This window comes from Impatiens glandulifera, chromosome 1 (assembly GCF_907164915.1).
Source record: "Impatiens glandulifera chromosome 1, dImpGla2.1, whole genome shotgun sequence".
Taxonomy (NCBI): Eukaryota; Viridiplantae; Streptophyta; class Magnoliopsida; order Ericales; family Balsaminaceae; genus Impatiens; species Impatiens glandulifera.
In genome coordinates, this window is record NC_061862.1 from 69,950,434 (window position 1) to 69,970,601 (window position 20,168).

Genomic DNA, 20,168 nt, shown 5'->3' on the forward strand with positions numbered 1-20,168 from the left:
GAACAATAAAAAAATTATATTTTAATACCAACTTGTACATAAATAATTAGATTGAATATAAAGAGAATCCAATAATTAATTAATTTAAGAAGTAATTTAAGTTATAATTTGCCAAATATAACAAAGCATGCATAAAAGTAAGCTAAAGCGGTTGGAGAGAAAGGGCGTGTATTTTAATGAAGATATTTGGAGAGAGAAAATGATCCTGGCCACACGATTTGAAAAGGACAATGCTGACCCGACATGAAAGCTCTGTCACAATTATTCTCAGCCATCAATTTTCGTACCTATGTGGGCCCCATTTCCCAACATTTTTCCTCTCTGTTCCTCGTTGCTTCATCCTTCACGCCTCTTCTCTTTCTCCTTTTTCTTTTTTAATAACATTTTTTTATTCATGTTTTTTTAAATTTACTATAGTCATATATTATTTAATTTATTAATAAAAGTATAAATTATATTTTATTTAAAAAAAAAGGTATTTTATCATTATATATTATTATGATGAGTAATAGAGTGAAGAAATTTAAAAGAATATATGACTGTCATTATATTATTAATTAGAAAAATAATAAAAGATGAAGTGATAAAATTTTGTGACATTTCTCTATTACTATTATATGTATTTTTATAAAAGTTATTTTTTTCTTTAAAATTATCATTACTATAAAATAAAAATTTATTTAAAATTGAAAGATATAAATTATTAATTTTATGGAAGGAAGCATAATTTTATGACTTAGCTTTCATAAATGAGCTTACTTACACATTAAGAACCCAATTTTATACAAAAGAAATAAGAAACTCAAAGTATTTTCTAGGGATGGATGAGTTTGCGGTTTAGAACCCGAAATGAATTTATTGTCAAAAGCTGATCTTTTTGCATGCAAACAAGAACAAGATCCACGATTTTATAAATCCATTAACCCTCTGTTTGCACATATAATCTAGAAAGTGTAAGATGAGGCTTTTGGTAAAGCTAGCCCTAAAATACACCTGTTTAGGAAGGTCTATATATAATAGAACGATATTACAAAGAAAATTAAATAAAATACAATATACAAAGCATTAAATCACCGGAATACAATGTTGATTCGAGTCATGTGCTTAACACATTTCCCTTAAAACAGTTCTACTATCTCACTTGTGTTGGAGTTTATCACAGATGACTATCTCTTAGAGTACAACAAATCTAGTAATGATTCAGCGTCGAAATCACAACGTAACGAAATTGACAAATTACACGAATCAATCACCGGGTTTCAATGGAAATACAACGAGTCAAGAACTCAAAGAACACTCGATTAAGTGAAGAATTCGAAAACACTCAAAAAAACAAAAAAAATATCTCGAATTCTAAAGAGATAATTAAATGAGTGAATAAGAGATATAAGACATACAAAGAGTTCGAACATGAGAGGATATTTATAGCTGAAAATTAAACCATCATAATAAATACATTTATCAATCCAACGACCGATAATTCATCAAACGATTGTCATTCCTAGACTCTTGACATTTCAAAACTCTTCGCATTCGATCTTATCCAACATTAAATTTCACCAAAAATTTAAATTTGAATTTGGTATTAATTTATATTTATTTGAATTAAATTACATTTAATTTATTTATCCAAATTCACATTTTCGAATTAATTTAAAATTTCAACACTTAATGAATTCATCGTTTGGGCTCATAATAAATTAAAAGTTGAGTAATATATAATGAATATTGATAAATTAGCATAAGATTTCTCTTAACAAAAAATCTTAAACAGTTGAAAAGTCTTTTTATTTTATGATTATTTTAGCATTGGAGGGTGTCTCGTTTTATTTTTACAATTCAGATTTGAGTTAGTGTTATGTTTTGTTCGATTCAGCATCTTGTTTAGTCGGATCAGATTTTTCATTTATATTTTTTTATAATCTAAATAACATTATCAACAATTGGTGGGTCGTTTGTTGTTCATACCCTACGATTGTCTTTATGATCATTTCTCGAGTCCATGTTCGTCACTTTCAAGCACAAAGGAGATAAAATTACCGGATCTAGAGTTGTTTTTATTTTTCTAATGAAGAGTCACTTAAACGGACCTTTCAGTTGGAAGCCTCTTACATGTATCTTCCCATTATTTGGTTTCTAACGTTTTTGACCGTATATGTAAATGACCCGTCATCATTTGAAATAACTTTTTCCGAGGTTGATTACCAACCCTTGGTCAAGAACAATTTTTATTACCGCTCATAATATTTGATAGAGATTCTTTTGACACCGTTTAAATGATTTTTTCGATTTACTCTACGTCATCCCTCATTGTTACGGATCTTTGGAGTCACCTTGAAGAAATTACAAGATTGTTCAATTTTCTTCATTAGAATTTTAATTATTTTAAATATGTTATATTATTTAACACTTAGATTTGTATTTAGTTGTTTCAATTTTATTTTTGTAATTTAATTTATTTTAATTAAAAAATATATTGTTAAGAAGGTAAATTGTGGGAATTTGGAATAGCTTTGGAAAGTCAAATGATTCTTAGTAACATGAAAAATATAACTTTAAAATTGTATTTGAAGTATCTTGTGTTCTTGAATTATTATTATTACTTATTTATTAAATATTTCTTATGATTTAATGGTTAGATCTTGACTTAATTGGTTAGGTTGTGGTTTAAGGTTTCAATCTCAATTTTAACATCATTGGTCCAGCTGATAGTGCAGTTTGAATTGCTCGGGTAGATTAAGGGACTAGAAATCATTGGCATTCGATTTGAATTTCTTGATTTGATTTAATCGGTTTAGTCTTGTTCTGTCGATTTTGTTGATTTACTTTATACATATAACTTGTTTGAAAGTTATTAAATTTTTTATATATAGTGGGTTATTTTAGTCTATTTAAAAGTTATTAAATTTAAATTGTATTTGATAAATAAAATTAATTTTTTTAAAATATTTAAGTTAAATTATTCGTTAATACCCTTGAAGTCGTTGGTAAAATACAGACTTTCTAGTTTACCTAACAATTAATCTATCACTAAAATCACTTGATAGATGAAATATATGATATGGAATCAATTTGTTTATACACATCTCCTTTATCTTTGAGACGACCAGCACCTAATGCATTTCATAAAAATAAACTAAATTTCAATTTCAAATAATTATAAATTAGCATTTCATTTAATTAATTAATTCTTTACAATGATTTGACATAGTGCGTATGTGATATGTGCATGTGTATTGAAATGGTTATCAAACAAAACCTAACATCCAAAAATAATATATTTTACAAAATGGATAAGGCCAAATTTTAAATTCAATAAACAAATATTCAAATACAATTATAAAGACAGCCCACCCATGTGCATTGTGCACAATCCGAAATTGGATTAAATACAAACATCCCTTACTTAAATAATTATTATAGTAAAATATCCTATGTCGGCAAAACCTTTATCTTAATTTTTTTTGGTGGTAATTTATTTAACATAACTCGGCCAAAATTCAACTTAATTAATCCATGTATCAAACTTCAAACAATTATAAGGATTCTCAAGGAGAAGAGAAAACAACGGAATTTTTTTCAGGGATTTTAGATACTGCGGAGGTAGAATAATTAATAAGGTCACATCCCCTCTCTTAAGCACCTTAAAACTAAAGAATTAATAATAGAATTCACCAAAAAGTTATTTAAGTTTTATTTCATTAATGTTTAACCTAAAATATTAAAATATGTTATTATTAAGAATTTTACAAGAAAAGACATAATTTTAAAGAGATAAAGAATATAAGACAAAACTTTGTATTATTTTTTTTTCTATAGTAAAATCAGTTGACAACTGAAGTAGACGTGACTCATTTTGAGTGAACCACTATAAATATGCGTCTTCTTGTGTTATTATCTTCATACATTTTTACAGATCGTTTTAAAAATGTCAAATTTTGGACACCCAAATCCTAATAATTGACATTAGAGCTGCTAGGCTAGATCGGAACATTTGAAACGATGATAAAAGAGAACAATATAAGAAATTGCATTAGAAGATTCAATGGAACAAATTAAACATTCTAGAGGATGCAGATTGAAGATTATCTCTACGGAAAGAAACTTCATGTTCTTTTGAGTGAGAAACTAGAGGAGATGAATGAAGTTGAATGGACAATCCTTGATAGACAAGTTTTGCGAGTTGTCTGATTGATGCTAGTCAAGACGGTTGCTCACAACATAGCAAATGAGAAGATCACCATTGGTCTGATGAAAATTCTTTCTGATATGTATGAGAAACCATCTGCTAATAACAAGATATATTTATTGAAAATGTTTTTTTAATTTAAAATGTTTGATGATACGTCTCCCACTACTCATTCGAATGAATTTAATACAATTATGAATCAATTGATATATGTTGAGATTGATTTTGAAATGAAGTTAGTGCCCTGATTTTGTTAGCATATCTACCAAATAGCTGGAAACCTATGAGAGCATCAATTAATAATTCAGTTGGAAATGCTAAATTGAGATTTATTGAAGTTAGAGATCGTAATCTTGCTGAAGAAGTATGTACTATTGATTATAGTGAAACTGTAAACGACCTTGACTCCTACTTTACTTAGACCGAGTGCTGGATTTTTAAAAACATATATATTTAAGTGGAAAACAGAAACATTTGCGGAAGAGTTATAAAATTATGATTGTCATTACAAAACCAGACCCTTTAAAAACAACAAGGCCCTTTTCCTTAAAAATAATTACAACTTGGTTCCTTAATACAAAACATTAGTCTTTAAGTGCCAGACCTTAAAAGCACTTGAAATATAAAACGTTGGGTCATTAAGTGCCAGACCTTAAAAGCACTTGAAATACACCTGTCCCTCCTCCCACACACACGCCTCCCCTGCACCCTACACACCCTCCAAGCCTCCCTTCATGGATCAACAGACTGATGTGGTTGTGTACCTACACCACACAAGTATAGTGAGTCTAAAGACCCAGCAAGCATATTTTGAAGAGTATATAAAAAAAATAAGTAAAAGCTGACTGATATTGATGTGTTGCCTTTGCAAAACTGTTTATAAAATGGTTAGAACAGAAACATCCTTGAGCATATACTGGCCCTTTACGTTTCAGAGCTGATCCTGAAAGTTAGGAATCCTGTTGAGCACATAGTTGGAAGGGCACTCTTCAGAGTCTATCCCTAAAGTCCACAACCTGAATAGACACTTGTCTGTGTGGGTAGGATCTTCTAGAGCTCGTCCCAAAAGTCTAGTCCCAATAGAACCCCCAGCACATATTTTGGCTTCAGACTACCAGAGCTCAACCTGGCTAGCCTTCTGCCCAAATCCATCCAGTTCATAACTCATGGTCCACAAAAACGTATTATACTTTTGGAAAAACAGAACTTACCTTTGAAACAGATCATACATTTGAAAACAGAATATACTTTGTAGAAACAGATTATATAAACAAGTGTGGGTTTCTAAAGATGAGTTGAGAAAAGTGATTGCCTTATAAGATGATCTTGCTGCTATGTTTATGATCTTGCTCCTAAAGGTACTATGGTCTTGCTTCTAAAAGTGTGCCTCTGGTTTCTTAGTAGAGAGATGGTGGAAAAGAATATAATGAAGGAAGGGGTGCCCTATATATAGTACTAAAAGAAGACTGGTCACCTACTTGTCACCTGTTGGGTTTAATAATATAATAATAACAAGGGCTGGTCACCTGCTTGTCTTAGGCATGGGCTAACAAAAATGGCTGGTCACCTGCTTGTTATTACTTAAGTATTATAATATAATAATACAAAGGGCTGGTCACCTGGTTGTCTTAGGCATGGGCTAACAAAGATGGCTGGTCACCTGCTTGTCATCACTTAAGTATAATAATATAATAATACAAAGGGCTGGTCACCTGGTTGTCTTAGGCATGGGCTAACAAAAATGGCTGGTCACCTGCTTGTCATCACTTAAGTATAATAATATAATAATACAAAGGGCTGGTCACCTGGTTGTCTTAGGCATGGGCTAACAAAGATGGCTGGTCACCTGCTTGTCATCACTTAAGTATAATAATATAATAATACAAAGGGTTGGTCACCTGCTTGTCATCACTTGGGTTAAATAATATAATAATAAAAAGGCCTCGTCACCTGCTTGCCATAAACAAAAAGCGCTGGAAAATATAAACAGTCGGACTCCCCGGTCGGACCCCCTCGGTCGCGACATAGATTTTCCTTCGGTCGGACCCTCTCGGTCGTGACATAGATTTTACCTCGGTCGGACCCCCTCGGTCGTGACATAGATATAACCTCGGTCGGACCCCCTCGGTCGTGACATAGATATAACCTCGGCCCTGGCCCCGATTTGACCTGGGCCTTTGGTTTCTGCCAAGACCGAAGTTTTACTCGGTCTAAAATGAAATTTTGGGTGTGACAGCTCGATCCTACTTAAAAGAATTTCGACCCCGAAATTAAAACATACCGAATAAATCGGGATACTTCTGTTGCATATCTTCTTCTACTTCCCAAGTGGCTTCATTAACAGAATGGTTGCTCCAGAGTACCTTCACCATGTTGATTTCTTTATTCCTCAGCCTTCGGATCTGCCTTGCAATTATTTCTGTTGGGACCTCTTCATAGGTCAAGTTTGGTGTCCATTGCATTACATCATGATGGATGATATTGGTCGGATTTGGAATGTATTTCCTTAGATTGGAAACATGAAAAACGTTGTGAACTGTATCAAGGGTTGGGGGCAGGGCAAGTCTGTAAGCCACATCACCTATTTCCTCCAGAATTTCAAAGGGGCCGATGTACCTTGGGGTTAACTTGCCCTTTTTCCCAAACTTGATGATACCTTTGCAAGGAGAGACCTTTAAGAAAACGTGGTCACCCCTACTAAAACTTATATCCCGGCGCTTCTTATCAGCATAACTCTTCTGCCTACTTTGAGCTACAAGCAGCCGCTCCCGAATCTTGCCCACCATGGCCACAGTGTTGGATACAATTTCTGGCCTAATCATAACCCTCTCGCCTACCTCGTCCCAATGTAGTGGTGTCCTGCACTTCTTCCCATATAATGCTTCAAAGGGCGCCATTCCAATGGAAGATTGGAAACTGTTGTTGTAAGCGAATTCAATCAAAGGCAGTCTGGGTTCCCAATTGCCTCCATAGTCAATAAGACAGGCCCGCAACAAGTCCTTTAGTGTCTGGATCACACGCTCAGATTGGCCGTCGGTTTGAGGATGAAAAGCTGTGATGAAGGATAGTTTTGTCCCAAGACCCTTGTGAAGACTCTCTTAGAAATGAGAAGTGAAACGTGGGTCTCGGTCAGAAACTATCCTTGCTGGGATACCATGCAGCCGGACTATCTCTTGCAAATACAACTCAGCATATTGAGTCATTGAAAAGGTAGTGCGAATTGGCAGAAAGTGAGCTGACTTGGTGAGACGGTCCACAATGACCCAAATGGCATTCATCTTTCGCACGGTCTGGGGCAAGCCGACTATGAAATCCATAGCAATGTCTTCCCATTTCCAAACTGGAATTGGCAAAGGACATAGCAGCCCCGCTGGTCTTTGGTGCTCAATCTTCACTTGCTGGCATGTCAAGCACTCACTTACAAATTTCATGATGCCGGTCTTCATTCCTGGCCACCAATATAAAGTCTGTAGGTCCTTGAACATTTTGGTGCTTCCTGGATGGACAGAGTAGGGTGTTGAATGCGCCTCAGCCATAACCTCTTGCCTTAAGGAGTCCACAGATGGTACCCAAAGCCTGCTTTTGTGATACACCAGATCGTTTTTAGTTGAGTACAAAGAGGTACCTTTCTTCTCGTCCCTTAGCCTCCATGTGGTCAGTTGTGGGTCTTGCGCCTGCCCCAACCGAATTCTTTCAAGTAGGTCCGGAACTAATGTTAAAGTCGCCAGGATGCACTCTTGATGCTGCTCCAACACCACCAGATTCAGCCTCTCGAACTCCAGGATCAGGTTTGGTTGAGCAGTAAGTTGATTGAGGGTGATTGATTTTCGGCTAAGTGCATCAGCTACTACGTTGGCCTTCCCTAGTTGATAGATTATTTCGCAGTCGTAGTCTTTAACGAGTTCCAGCCAGCGCCTCTGCCTCATGTTGAGATCTTTTTGGGTGAAGACTTTGATGATCTGTGAAGATTTGGCACCTTTCCCCATAGAGGTAATGGCGCCATATCTTCAAAGCAAACACTACAGCAGCTAACTCCAGGCCGTGAGTTAGATAATTCCTCTCATGGATCTTTAATTGTCTGGATGCATACGCCACAATCTTCCCTTCCTGCATTAGCACAACACCTAAGCCGTTCTTGGAAGCATCTGTGCACACAACAAAGTTGCCTACCTCGGTTGGAATTGAAAGAACAGGGGCGGATATCAAGCTTCTCTTCAGCACTTCAAAGCTGTTGGCACATTGCTCGGACCATACAAACTTTTCATCTTTGCGCGTCAGGGTTGTAAGGGGTAAAGCTATTTTGGAGAAGCCCTTGATGAACCTTCTGTAGTAGCCAGCCAGACCCAGAAAGCTTCTGATTTCAGTCACACTTGCTGGTGTCGCACAGTCCTTCACCGCTTCTACTTTGGTTGGATCAACCTCAATGCCCCTGGCAGAAACAATGTGGCCCAAGAATGTTATCTCCCTCAGCCAGAACTCACACTTGCTTAGTTTTGCAAAGAGATGATGATGAGATAAAACCTACAAAATTAAGGCCAAGTGCTGATGGTGCTCTTCTTCTGTTTTAGAGTAGATCAAGATGTCATCAATGAAGACCACAACAAACTGATCTAAATAGGGGTGGAAGACCCTATTCATGAGCTCCATAAAAACTGCTGGTGCATTTGTCAACCCGAATGGCATCACTAAGAACTCATAGTGCCCATAACGAGTTCTGAATGCTATCTTCTTTATGTCTTCCTCCTTGACCCGGATTTGATGATAGTCGGACCTTAGATCGATTTTGGAGAAGACCGAAGCCCCTTTGAGTTGGTCGAACAGGTCGTCGATCCTTGGTAAAGGATACTTATTCTTGATTGTTACCTTGTTGAGCTCTCTATAATCAATGCATAACCGCCTGGACCCGTCCTTCTTCTTCACAAGCAGAACTGGTGCACCCCAAGGGGACACACTTGGGCGAATGAACCCCTTGCTCAAATAATCTTCCAGCTGGTCCTTCAACTCTTTCATTTCGGTGGGTGCTAAACGTTAAGGTGCTTTCGAGATTGGCAGACTACCAACCTTGATCACAATGCTGAACTCTACTTTTCTAACTGGTGGAAGCCCGAAAACATTAGCTGGAAACACATCTGGATACTCTCTTACCACCAAGATATCTTCTAACTTTGGTTGCTGCTCATTCAACTTAACATGAGCAGCAGCCAACACACTTGGAACCGCTATCTGTGGTAACTGTTGGGCTTGAAACAGAAAGGCCTTCCCATCATGGTCAACTAGGGTCACAGACTTATCTTTGCAATTAATTTGTGCCTCATGACGGAGTAGCCAGTCCATTCCTAAAATAACATCAAACCCCGACATCTCCACCACCACAAGATCTACAAACATCTTGTGATTTTGAAGCTGGGTTTCACAATCTTTAACAAACCTATTAGTTTTAAGACCTGGTCCAGCTGGTAGAGATATTTTATAAACAACCATGGACTCCACTGGTTTTAAGCCAACTTGTTGAACAAAGAATGCAGAAATAAAAGAATTTGTTGCCCCAGTATCTATCAAGGTAATGGCTAACTTATTAGCAATCAGCAAGTTACCTATGATAATAGTGGAGTTTGGGTTCACTTCTTTTTGATTCATGGAGTAGACTCTGCCTGGTATGACCCTCCTTAATTGTGGGCAGTCTCGCTTGTAATGTCCCACCTTTTTACACTAGAAACAAACATTAGAACTTTGCAGACACGGCCCCGTATGAATGATTCCACAGAGATTGCAGGGGAAAGCCGGCAGGTTGGCCTGGTTTGCTGGTCTGGAATAAGGTGTCCTTCTTTGCTGCTGCTGTTGTTGTTGCTGATGTTGTTGATGTTGAGGGTTCTATATGTTTCTGGACTGCTGGTGGTTTGATTAATTATTAAAGTTTTGTTGATAGGGCCGTTTTGAAGCCGACCCTTGAGAATCCCTCTCTTGATAGCTAGATCGTTTGGTCTGCGCCTCCCTTACAATGTCTTGACTATACTTTTCTGCCATCAACGCCCTATCGATCGTTTCCCTCATTGTTGCAGTATTGCTCAGCCTCACATCACGACCGATTGTTGCATTAAGACCCTCCGGAAAATGGTTCAGCTCGATGTCATTGCTTCCCGTTATCATTGGCGCGAAATACTTACCCCGTTCGAATTTCTTGACGTACTCAGCCACACTTAGATCACCTTGGCGAATTTCCAGGAACTCCCTGGTCAACTTATTTCTGGTGCTCAAGGTAAAGTACTTGCCATAGAACACAGCTTTGAATTCTTCCTAGGTTGCTGTATCGAGATTGAGGGTGGACTTGGCTCCTTGCCACCAGATTCTTGCATCGTCTTTGAACATGAACGTGGCACACCTCAGCCTATCCGAGTTGTTGCATTGCATAAACTCGAATATTGTTTCTAATGAACGTATCCACTCTTCAGCCACCATGGGATCCGTACTTCCCTTAAAGTCGCATGGTTTGAAGCTCATAAAGTGTTTGTATGCTGGTTGCTGGCTTCCTCCCTCGTGGTTGTTGTTAGTATGATTCGGATAAGACCCATTTGCTTGGAACATTTCTCGCATCTGATCATTATGAATTCGGTTATGATCCCTCATTTGCTCGTTTTGGATCCGGTTTTGATCCCGCAAGGCATCAATAAGACCGGACATAACATTATTCTGCTCATTCTCTTCAGATGGGGCAGATGCGTTTCCTCTTGTTCCTCTTCTCATGTTTCTAATGGAAACAAAGCTATACACTTAATATCAGTTTAACAAATTATTTAAACACTTAATAACCTGAAGGAGAGCCCTTGGAGTTGAAGTTGCAGGAGCATGTGTGTGGAAGTACAAAGGTTCGCAACCATTGCTCTGATACCAACTGTAAACGACCTTGACTCTCGCTTTACTTAGACCGAGTGCTGGATTATTAAAAACATATATATTTAAGTGGAAAACAGAAACATTTGCGGAAGAGTTATAAAATTATGATTGTCATTACAAAACCAGACCCTTTAAAAAGAACAAAGCCCTTTTCCTTAAAAATATTTACAACTTGGTTCCTTAATACAAAACATTGGTCTTTAAGTGCCAGACCTTAAAAGCACTTGAAATATAAAACGTTGGGTCATTAGGTGCCAGACCTTAAAAGCACTTGAAATACACCTGTCCCTCCTCCCACACACACGCCTCCCCTGCACCCTACACACCCTCCAAGCCTCCCTTCATGGATCAACAGACTGATGTGGTTGTGTACCTACACCACACAAGTATAGTGAGTCTAAAGACCCAGCAAGCATATTTTGAAGAGTATATAAAAAAACAAGTAAAAGCTGACTGATATTGATGTGTTGCCTTTATAAAACTGTTTATAAAATGGTTAGAACAGAAACATCCTGAAAGTTAGGAATCCTGTTGAGCACATAGTTGGAAGGGCACTCTTCGGAGTCTATCCCTAAAGTCCACAACCTGAATAGACACTTGTCTGTGTGGGTAGGATCTTCTAGAGCTCGTCCCAGAAGTCCAGTCCCAATAGAACCCCCAGCACATATTTTGGCTTCAGACTACCAGAGCTCAACCTGGCTAGCCTTCTGCCCAAATCCATCTAGTTCATAACTCATGGTCCACAAAAACGTATTATACTTTTGGAAAAACAGAACTTACCTTTGAAAAAGATCATACCTTTGAAAACAGAATATACTTTGTAGAAACAGATTATATAAACAAGTGTGGGTTTCTAAAGATGAGTTGAGAAAAGTGCTTGCCTTATAAGATGATCTTGCTGCTATGTTTATGATCTTGCTCCTAAAGGTACTATGGTCTTGCTTCTAAAAGTGTGCCTCTGGTTTCTTAGTAGAGAGATGGTGGAAAAGAATATAATGAAGGAAGGGGTGCCCTATATATAGTACTAAAAGAAGACTGGTCACCTACTTGTCACCTGTTGGGTTTAATAATATAATAATAACAAGGGCTGGTCACCTGCTTGTCTTAGGCATGGGATAACAAAAATGACTGGTCACGTGCTTGTCATTACTTAAGTATTATAATATAATAATACAAAGGGCTGGTCACCTGGTTGTCTTAGGCATGGGCTAACAAAGATGGCTGGTCACCTGCTTGTCATCACTTAAGTATAATAATATAATAATACAAAGGGCTGGTCACTTGGTTGTCTTAGGCATGGGCTAACAAAAATGGCTGGTCACCTGCTTGTCATCACTTAAGTATAATAATATAATAATACAAAGGGCTGGTCACCTGGTTGTCTTAGGCATGGGCTAACAAAGATGGCTGGTCACCTGCTTGTCATCACTTAAGTATAATAATATAATAATACAAAGGGCTGGTCACCTGCTTGTCATCACTTAGGTTAAATAATATAATAATAAAAAGGCCTCGTCACCTGCTTGCCATAAACAAAAAGCGCTGGAAAATATAAACAGTCGGACTCCCCGGTCGTACCCCTTCGGTCGCGACATAGATTTTCCTTCGGTCGGACCCTCTCGGTCGTGACATAGATTTTACCTCGGTCGGACCCCCTCGGTCGTGACATAGATATAACCTCGGTCGGACCCCCTCGGTCGTGACATAGATATAACCTCGGCCATGGCCCCGATTTGACCTAGGCCTTTGGTTTCTGCCAAGACCGAAGTTTTACTCGGTCTAAAATGAAACTTTGGGTGTGACAGAAACATTCAAAAATTATGCTTTGAATGTTGAAAATATGGGCAAATATAATGATAGAACTTTTAACCAAGGTAAGATCTATCTATGTCGAGGAACAAGAGGAGTAAATCCAAGTGTGGACGAACATTTAACTGTTAGAATTGTGGTAAGCAGGGTCACTTGAAGAGGAACTGCAAAGCACCGAAGAGAAACGGTGATGAAAAAAATGACGCAGTCAACGTAGTTTAAAAAAATTGTCATTGATGCGTTGCTTCTGTCAGTTAATAGTTCGATACACTCATTGGTCTTGGACTCGAGAGCGTCTTTCCTAGACACTGCCCATAAAGAATTAATGAGAACTATGTGGCTGAAAATTGTGGGAAAGTTTATCTCGTAGATGGTGAATCACTGAATATTGTAGGCATGGGAACATCAAATTGAAGATGTCAAATAGTTTTGTTTAAAAGATTAGTAAGGTGAGACATATTCCAAGTTTAATGTGTAACTTTATTTTTGTTACAAAACATGATGACGAAGGTCACATTTTTAGTTATGTAAACGGGTATGTGGAAGGTGACTAAATGAGCAATAATTGTTGCTCGAAGTCACAAAACTAGAACGTTATATATGACGTCAACATATAGAGACACAATTACTACTATTGTTGATGACTCAAAGAACACTAAGTTATGGCATTGTAGGTTAGGCCATATGAGCAAAAAGGGGATGCAAATTCTATTGAAGAGCGTTCAGATTCTAGTATTGAAGTCTCTTGAGTATCAGTTCTATTAAAACTGTATTTTTGGAAAACAAAAATGTGTGAGTTTCTTAAAGATTGGAAATGAGCTTAAGAAAGAGAGGATAAAGTTGGTACACACTGATTTTTGGGGACCTATACATATTTCTTCTATTGACGGATCACACTACTACGTGACGTTTATAAATGATTCGACTTTATGAAAAATAAGTCATATGTATTTGTTGTTTTCAACAAATATAAGATTTTGGTTGAAAATGAAACAAATCAAAATGTTAAGCGTTTGAGATCCGACAATAGATGTGAGTACATCAATTCAAATTTTAAAGAGTATTATGATGTGAATGAGATCATTTTGATAAACATTGTTTCCCGAACGCCTTAAGAGAATGGAGTAGCTGAACGGATAAATCGAACATTGAACAAGCGTCCTAAAAGCATGAGATTGCACACTAGGCTACCTAAAACCTTTTGGGCAGAAGCTATTAACACTATTGCTTACTTGATAAATAGATGACCCTTTATTCCTCTTGAATTCAGAATTTCAGAAGAAGTTTAGAGCCATAAAAAGGTAAATTTTTCTTATTTGAAAGTGTTTGGTTGTTTATCATATGTACATATTAATGAATGTGTAGAACCAAACTTTATCTAAAGTCTAATAAGTGTTTTTTATTGGTTATGGTGATATTGAGTTTGTTATCGTTTATAGGATAATCAAAATCGAAAGATCATTCTTATCAGGAACGATATCTTCAATGAACATGTTCTTTATAATGATTGTATTTGGAAACATCAAATGATGATTCAAAAATGGAATAGAATGGTACAGTCGATTTGAGAGATTTTTCAGTTGAACATATACTTACTGTCGAAGAAGACTAATGTGTTGTTGAAGAAGAAATCGTTGAGAGCTCTAGAGAAAAGTCAACAAACACCGGTTATACAATTGAGAAGATTTTTAAGAAAATGAAAATCAGTCGAGTAGTTCTCATCTCTGATATACATCGTGTTGATAGATAAAGGCAAACTTAAATGCTATGAGGAAACAATATAATATGATGAATTAGTTAAGTGGTAGTCTACGATGAAAGATGAGTCTAAAACAAGTTTGTATGAGATTAACAAGTAAAAAAAAGAGTTGTTTGAGAAATTTGCAATGAAAGATTTGGGTGGTGCAAAATAAATCTTTGGGATGATAATTTTTTTGAATAAAGAAGTTATCAAACTTTCACGAGAAGGATATGTAAAGAAAGTTCTCAACAAATTCAACTTGTACGATAAAAAATCAGTTATTACCCCCTTAGCTATTATCTAAAACTCAGTCGTCTTCAATAGAGGATGAGAATAATTACATGGTCACCATTCCGTATACATCTGTCATTGGTTGTATTAGTTATGCGATGGTTTATACACAACTAGACATAACACATCCAGTGTGAGTTGTTAGTAGATTTATGAGCAACCCGGGTAGACAACATTGAGAAACAGTAAAGTGTATACTACGATACTTAAGAGGAAGTATTGGTCTCGATTTGTGTTTTCAAAAGTCTAATATGAGTTTGGAATGATATGTTGATACTGCCAATGATTGTGATGTTGATAATAGGAAGAGCACAAAATGTTATATCAATACTTTGTGAGGTACTGCAATTAGTTGAATTTTAAAACTACAGAAGATTGTTGTTCTTTCTAATTGCGATGCAGACTATGTTGCTGTGACATAGGCTGACAAGGAGATGATGTGGTTGCAACTCTTTTTACGAGATTTGGATCAAGACTACGAGTGAGTGTGCTGTGATACGATAGTTAGAGTTCTATTCATTTGGTAGATAATCCGGTTTATCATGAAAGGATGAAGCATATATATGTTCGTTATCATTTAATCCAATCAGCTTTAGAAGATAGAGTGTTATCTTGTGAAAAAATTCTCGAGAGTGAGAATCCAGCTGATATGCTAACGAAAACTGACAAACGAGAAACTTAAGTTATGTGTAACTTCAATTAACCTTCTTTGTTAAGACACCTAATGGAGAGCCGCTACCGGTTGAGAGATGGTGAATTTAGTTTCCAAGTGCAAAATTGTTGAGTTATAAAACATACACTTATAATAAACTCTTAAAAATTAATTAAAGTTTATTGAGTTTGGACTTGGACCTGACCAAAAGTTATTTATGTTTTACTGTATTAATGTTTGTCTTATAAATATGTTATTGTTAAAGATTTTATATAAAAATACATAATTTAAGAGAGATAAATAGTGTGAGACAAACTTTGTATTCATTTTCCCTTATAGTGAAATCAGGTGATGACTGAAATGGACGTAGCTCATTTTGAGTGCCCACTATAAATCTGTGTCTTCTTATGTTATTATATTTTTGTGTTTTTATAAATTGTTTCAAATAGGTCGGATTTGGGGTGAGTTGAAATTTAAAAAAGAGGTTTGTTTTAGGTTTTAATATTAAAAATGAATAAAATTAACATATTATATATTATTTGGTTCGAAAAAGCTTAACAAACCATCGAACAAGTATTATATGAGCTCGAACTCGACTCGAATATTGAACGAGACGGCTTGAGCTCGGTTACAACTCGATCAAAATCAAGTTAAAGTTAATTTTGACTGAGCATAGCCATAGTCCAGACTCTATGCTGTCTCATGGCCTTCCTCGTGAGTCTCCACTTCGATAGATAATGAATCATTAGTATCATTATTCATTCATGGGATTATTAAGAAGGTTGGCATAATTTCACAGCGTGGATTAAGGTGTTTCCTACTTTAGATGGAATAATCTATAATCCAAACTTCTACAAATTTAACCTAAATTTGGACTGCTCATGTTGAGGAACCCATTATTTATATTTGTTGGAGTAATTTTATTGATGTGTAAAATATTAAGAAATAAGATTAACATTAACAAAATGTATTAATTGATATTATATAAGGAAGCTTACATATAATTATGAAAACAGAAAACAAATTACTTTCCAAACAATTTCCAAACAAAAGTACATGTACATTTGTTTGCCACTCTCTTGAGGTGAAGGGGAAACTTCTATACCGTGTCCTCATATATAATGAAGTTTTTATAATATATATATATAACAAAGAAAGTATATAAAAATCAACATTAATAATACAAAAGTACCATTCTAACTTATAAAATGATAAAATGGTTTACAAATGAGTTTTACAAATACATTTGTAAACCATTTTATAAGTTATAATATTTTGTTTTATTATTGTTGATGTTCTAATTTAAAATTGGACATAACTATTTACTTTCTTAAAATTATTAATAATAATAATAATAAAAGACTTGTAGAAATAATAAATCAACCTTTTCAAATAAAGAAAATAAGAATGAGATTGAAGGGTTTGTATATAAATTGTAACAACATTTCACACAATTAATTAATTGAAAATCAGTAAAATAAAAATGATCAAGTGAGAGCCATCACACATTAATATATGAATCAATTACATGCATGATTCACATATACAAGCACTCACTCACTATACATATATAATTAATTATGGCCAAATAATAATAATAGCAATTGCCAATGGATTTTGAAAGTGTTGGTTATAAAAGTAAATTTAAGAATAGATATATATATATATATATATAAATATTAAAAGGAGAAATTCATCATATCCATGCTCAGCTTCATCATAACAGCCTCCATAACTCCACACTTGATATTCTTAATATACTTGTTGTTGAACTTGTTGTTGCTAGTATTATAAACATTGTTTCCATAAACATCTCCCATATTAATGCCCATGTTCGTCTTAAGCGGGCACGATGAAATTGGTAGAACCGGTATTTTGTCACAGTTACAAATCTCGATCATGTAACCATCTGGATCATGGAAGAAAACTTGATCCACCTCTATCCCATCTTCCACCACTAATGCTGTCACGTATCTCATCCCCATTTCCTCGAGCTTCCTCTTCACCACCTCCACATCCGAGCTCTATTGAAATGAATGGATTAAATAAACAATTCGTTATAACTAAGAGAAATGAATGATGAGTATTTAATTACTTGGAAGGAGATGTGATTGTCTTTAGGGTTGATGGGACGAGGCTCCATTATCGTGTCGAATTCGTCTAGTGCCTCGTTCTCAATGAAATGTATCCCTATGCCGTAGTTGTATAACCTAATTATTAATCAAAATTACAATTGCATGCATTAACAAACAATTACTAATAAAAATGAAATCAGTCCCAAAGTAATGAAACTGACCAGGCCCCGTTGAATTTGAAAGAGGAAGGGCGTTTGATGAGGCAAAAACCAAGAACATCTTCATAGAACCGAACAGAGTCCCAAACAGACCGAACCAACAAGGAAACATGGTTTAGCGACAGAAGTGGAAGAGTCTCGTACTTTCCAACTTCTTGGATTTCCATTTTCTTCCTTAACGAGTTGATGATGAACAACAATTACTTAGTATGATTTTCTTGTTGGGTTGGTGGGAGAAATGCTACGGATAATGGGGATTTATATACAAAGGAGGAGTTTTTTCATGAGTTGCATTAATCAAGCTTTCACGTACAGGAACCTTCCAGGCAAATTCTTTTGCAATTATAGTGTTTTTGAAGTTATGTTTACTACTTATTAACTTAGTGAACTTATTATAATTAATTGTCAGTTTCATAACCATCCAAACACTGAGAAAGTTCTTGGATGGTTCCTTCACCCCTCCAAAATTAAGAAATCAGATTTTAATGTCTATGAACAATGGTTCGAGTGTGGGTACTTTTGTATTCGGATTTCTTGATTTTTTTTTTAAATATTTTTTTTTCATTGTTTAATAAAATGAAATGAGTTTTTGTTAAAAAAAATATCAATGATCAATAAATAATTAAGTGACGATGGAAAAAGAATATAGAATGATTCAAGTTAATTATTATAAGCTTGAATACTCGATAAGTTCTTATATACATTAGTTTTAGTGAATAAATAAAATCAAATTTATACCCCAAGGTTTATTATTATTTATCTAGCTATATTTTATAATATTAATATAAATTTTGTATTATAGTTTAAAAAAAATATTGTAGTCTTGTTGGTTCAAATCTTGGTATGAGATTTTGTGTTTTTTTTAAGTGGTCCTACACGGTCGCCATCTGGGCAACCCAACATTTTAGTAAATTAGAGTGTGATTAAATGCATTCGTATTAATTGTTCAAATAAATTAAATATTATGAAATTGTATCTTAATATTTAATTATTAATTTGAGACATTTATAATAATACACAAATTTATTATTGTACATAAATCTTTACTATTGCTCTGACTTCATAATCACACGCATGAAGACTTTATCTTCTCTTATACGTACGGAATGGTAATATATGACAAGCTTCATCTATTTGTTTATAAAGTTTTGTATAACTCAAGTATCATAATTTATTACTATATTATATTAATTAATTCTTACCACTTCTTTTCTTTTGTACATCAGATAGATATATGTAATGAGTACTTTTCTAATTAAATAAGAGAAACTTATAATTATAAACGTGCTTATAACATGAGGAGCTTGAAAAAGAAGAGTAAAAATTTAGAAATTTATTTACAATTTTTTTCTTCTTCTGGGAGTATCTCTTATAAAATATTGATTTTAATTTGATAAAATTATAAAACATATATAAATTATACATATATTCGTTTTAACCTAGCTCCAACTTAGAATTTCAGTATATTAGGGAAGACAATTAGCTAAATTATGATACATTTCGGCTGGGTTCTATTTTAGAATTCTTACTACTATAATGGTAAATCATGAGAAAGTCACTTATATAGTAGGAAAATACAGGATTACAGTATAATTTGATTATTTGTCGTTATTTTTGACAGAGACAATTTATGTATAGGTTATACAACTTGTACTCGACTTCATTTTAGCAAAAAAAAAAATACAAAACTTGTTATTTACCGAACATTTTTGTATTCCAGTATTTTAAAAATAATAATAGTCTTCTATTTAGTAATCTTTAAAATAAACGGTATATATGGTGTGAGTTCGATTCTCCCAAGTGTATACTTTTTTCGTTATTCTATAAAATTGTTTTATCAAAAATATATTCTTACGTTTTATTCATACAAATAAACATAATTCATAGAAATTTCAACATGGGCTTGAAAAAAATGTCATTGCTAGGGGAAAAACCTAGGTCACTCGACTGACAGACAAACAAAATTAATTATCGCTATACACTGAACCGGCCCCGAGTTTTGGGCTGCCCCAACCCCGTAAGAAAAAAGCTCGATACTTTTTGTTGCCCTACGTTGAGTTACAAAAATTTAATAAAAAAATGGTTTTTGGTAAGGTTTGATTGAACCCATAACCAAATAAAAGTTCTAAGTTTTTCTTAAAAACCACTAAACTATAATATCTTAGGTTGAAAATTACAATATATTTAATTAAAACCTTACTATTTTTAATAAATGAGCTGTCTTAAGGAGTGAGCTACCCTAGCCCGAAGGCTTGCCGGGCTTATCCCAGGACCGATCCTCACTATACTACAACTACTTGAT

General features: G+C 34.9%; 2 protein-coding genes across 2 annotated transcripts; both read right to left on the bottom strand.

Annotated features, from left to right (window-relative positions):
* Positions 1-9,217: 9,217 nt before the first annotated feature.
* Positions 9,218-9,670, bottom strand: LOC124931518. Its single transcript, XM_047472003.1, has one exon. The coding sequence runs from the start codon at positions 9,668-9,670 to the stop codon at positions 9,218-9,220; it is 453 nt and encodes a 150-aa protein (XP_047327959.1).
* Positions 9,671-16,981: 7,311 nt separating this feature from the next.
* LOC124921384 (glyoxylase I 4-like) lies at positions 16,982-18,104 on the bottom strand. Its single transcript, XM_047462039.1, has 3 exons — positions 17,870-18,104; positions 17,669-17,783; positions 16,982-17,597 (listed from the first exon to the last, which is right to left on the bottom strand). The coding sequence occupies exons 1-3, from the start codon at positions 18,031-18,033 to the stop codon at positions 17,253-17,255; spliced, it is 624 nt and encodes a 207-aa protein (XP_047317995.1). The 5' UTR covers positions 18,034-18,104; the 3' UTR covers positions 16,982-17,252.
* Between the last annotated feature and the right edge of the window lie 2,064 nt (positions 18,105-20,168).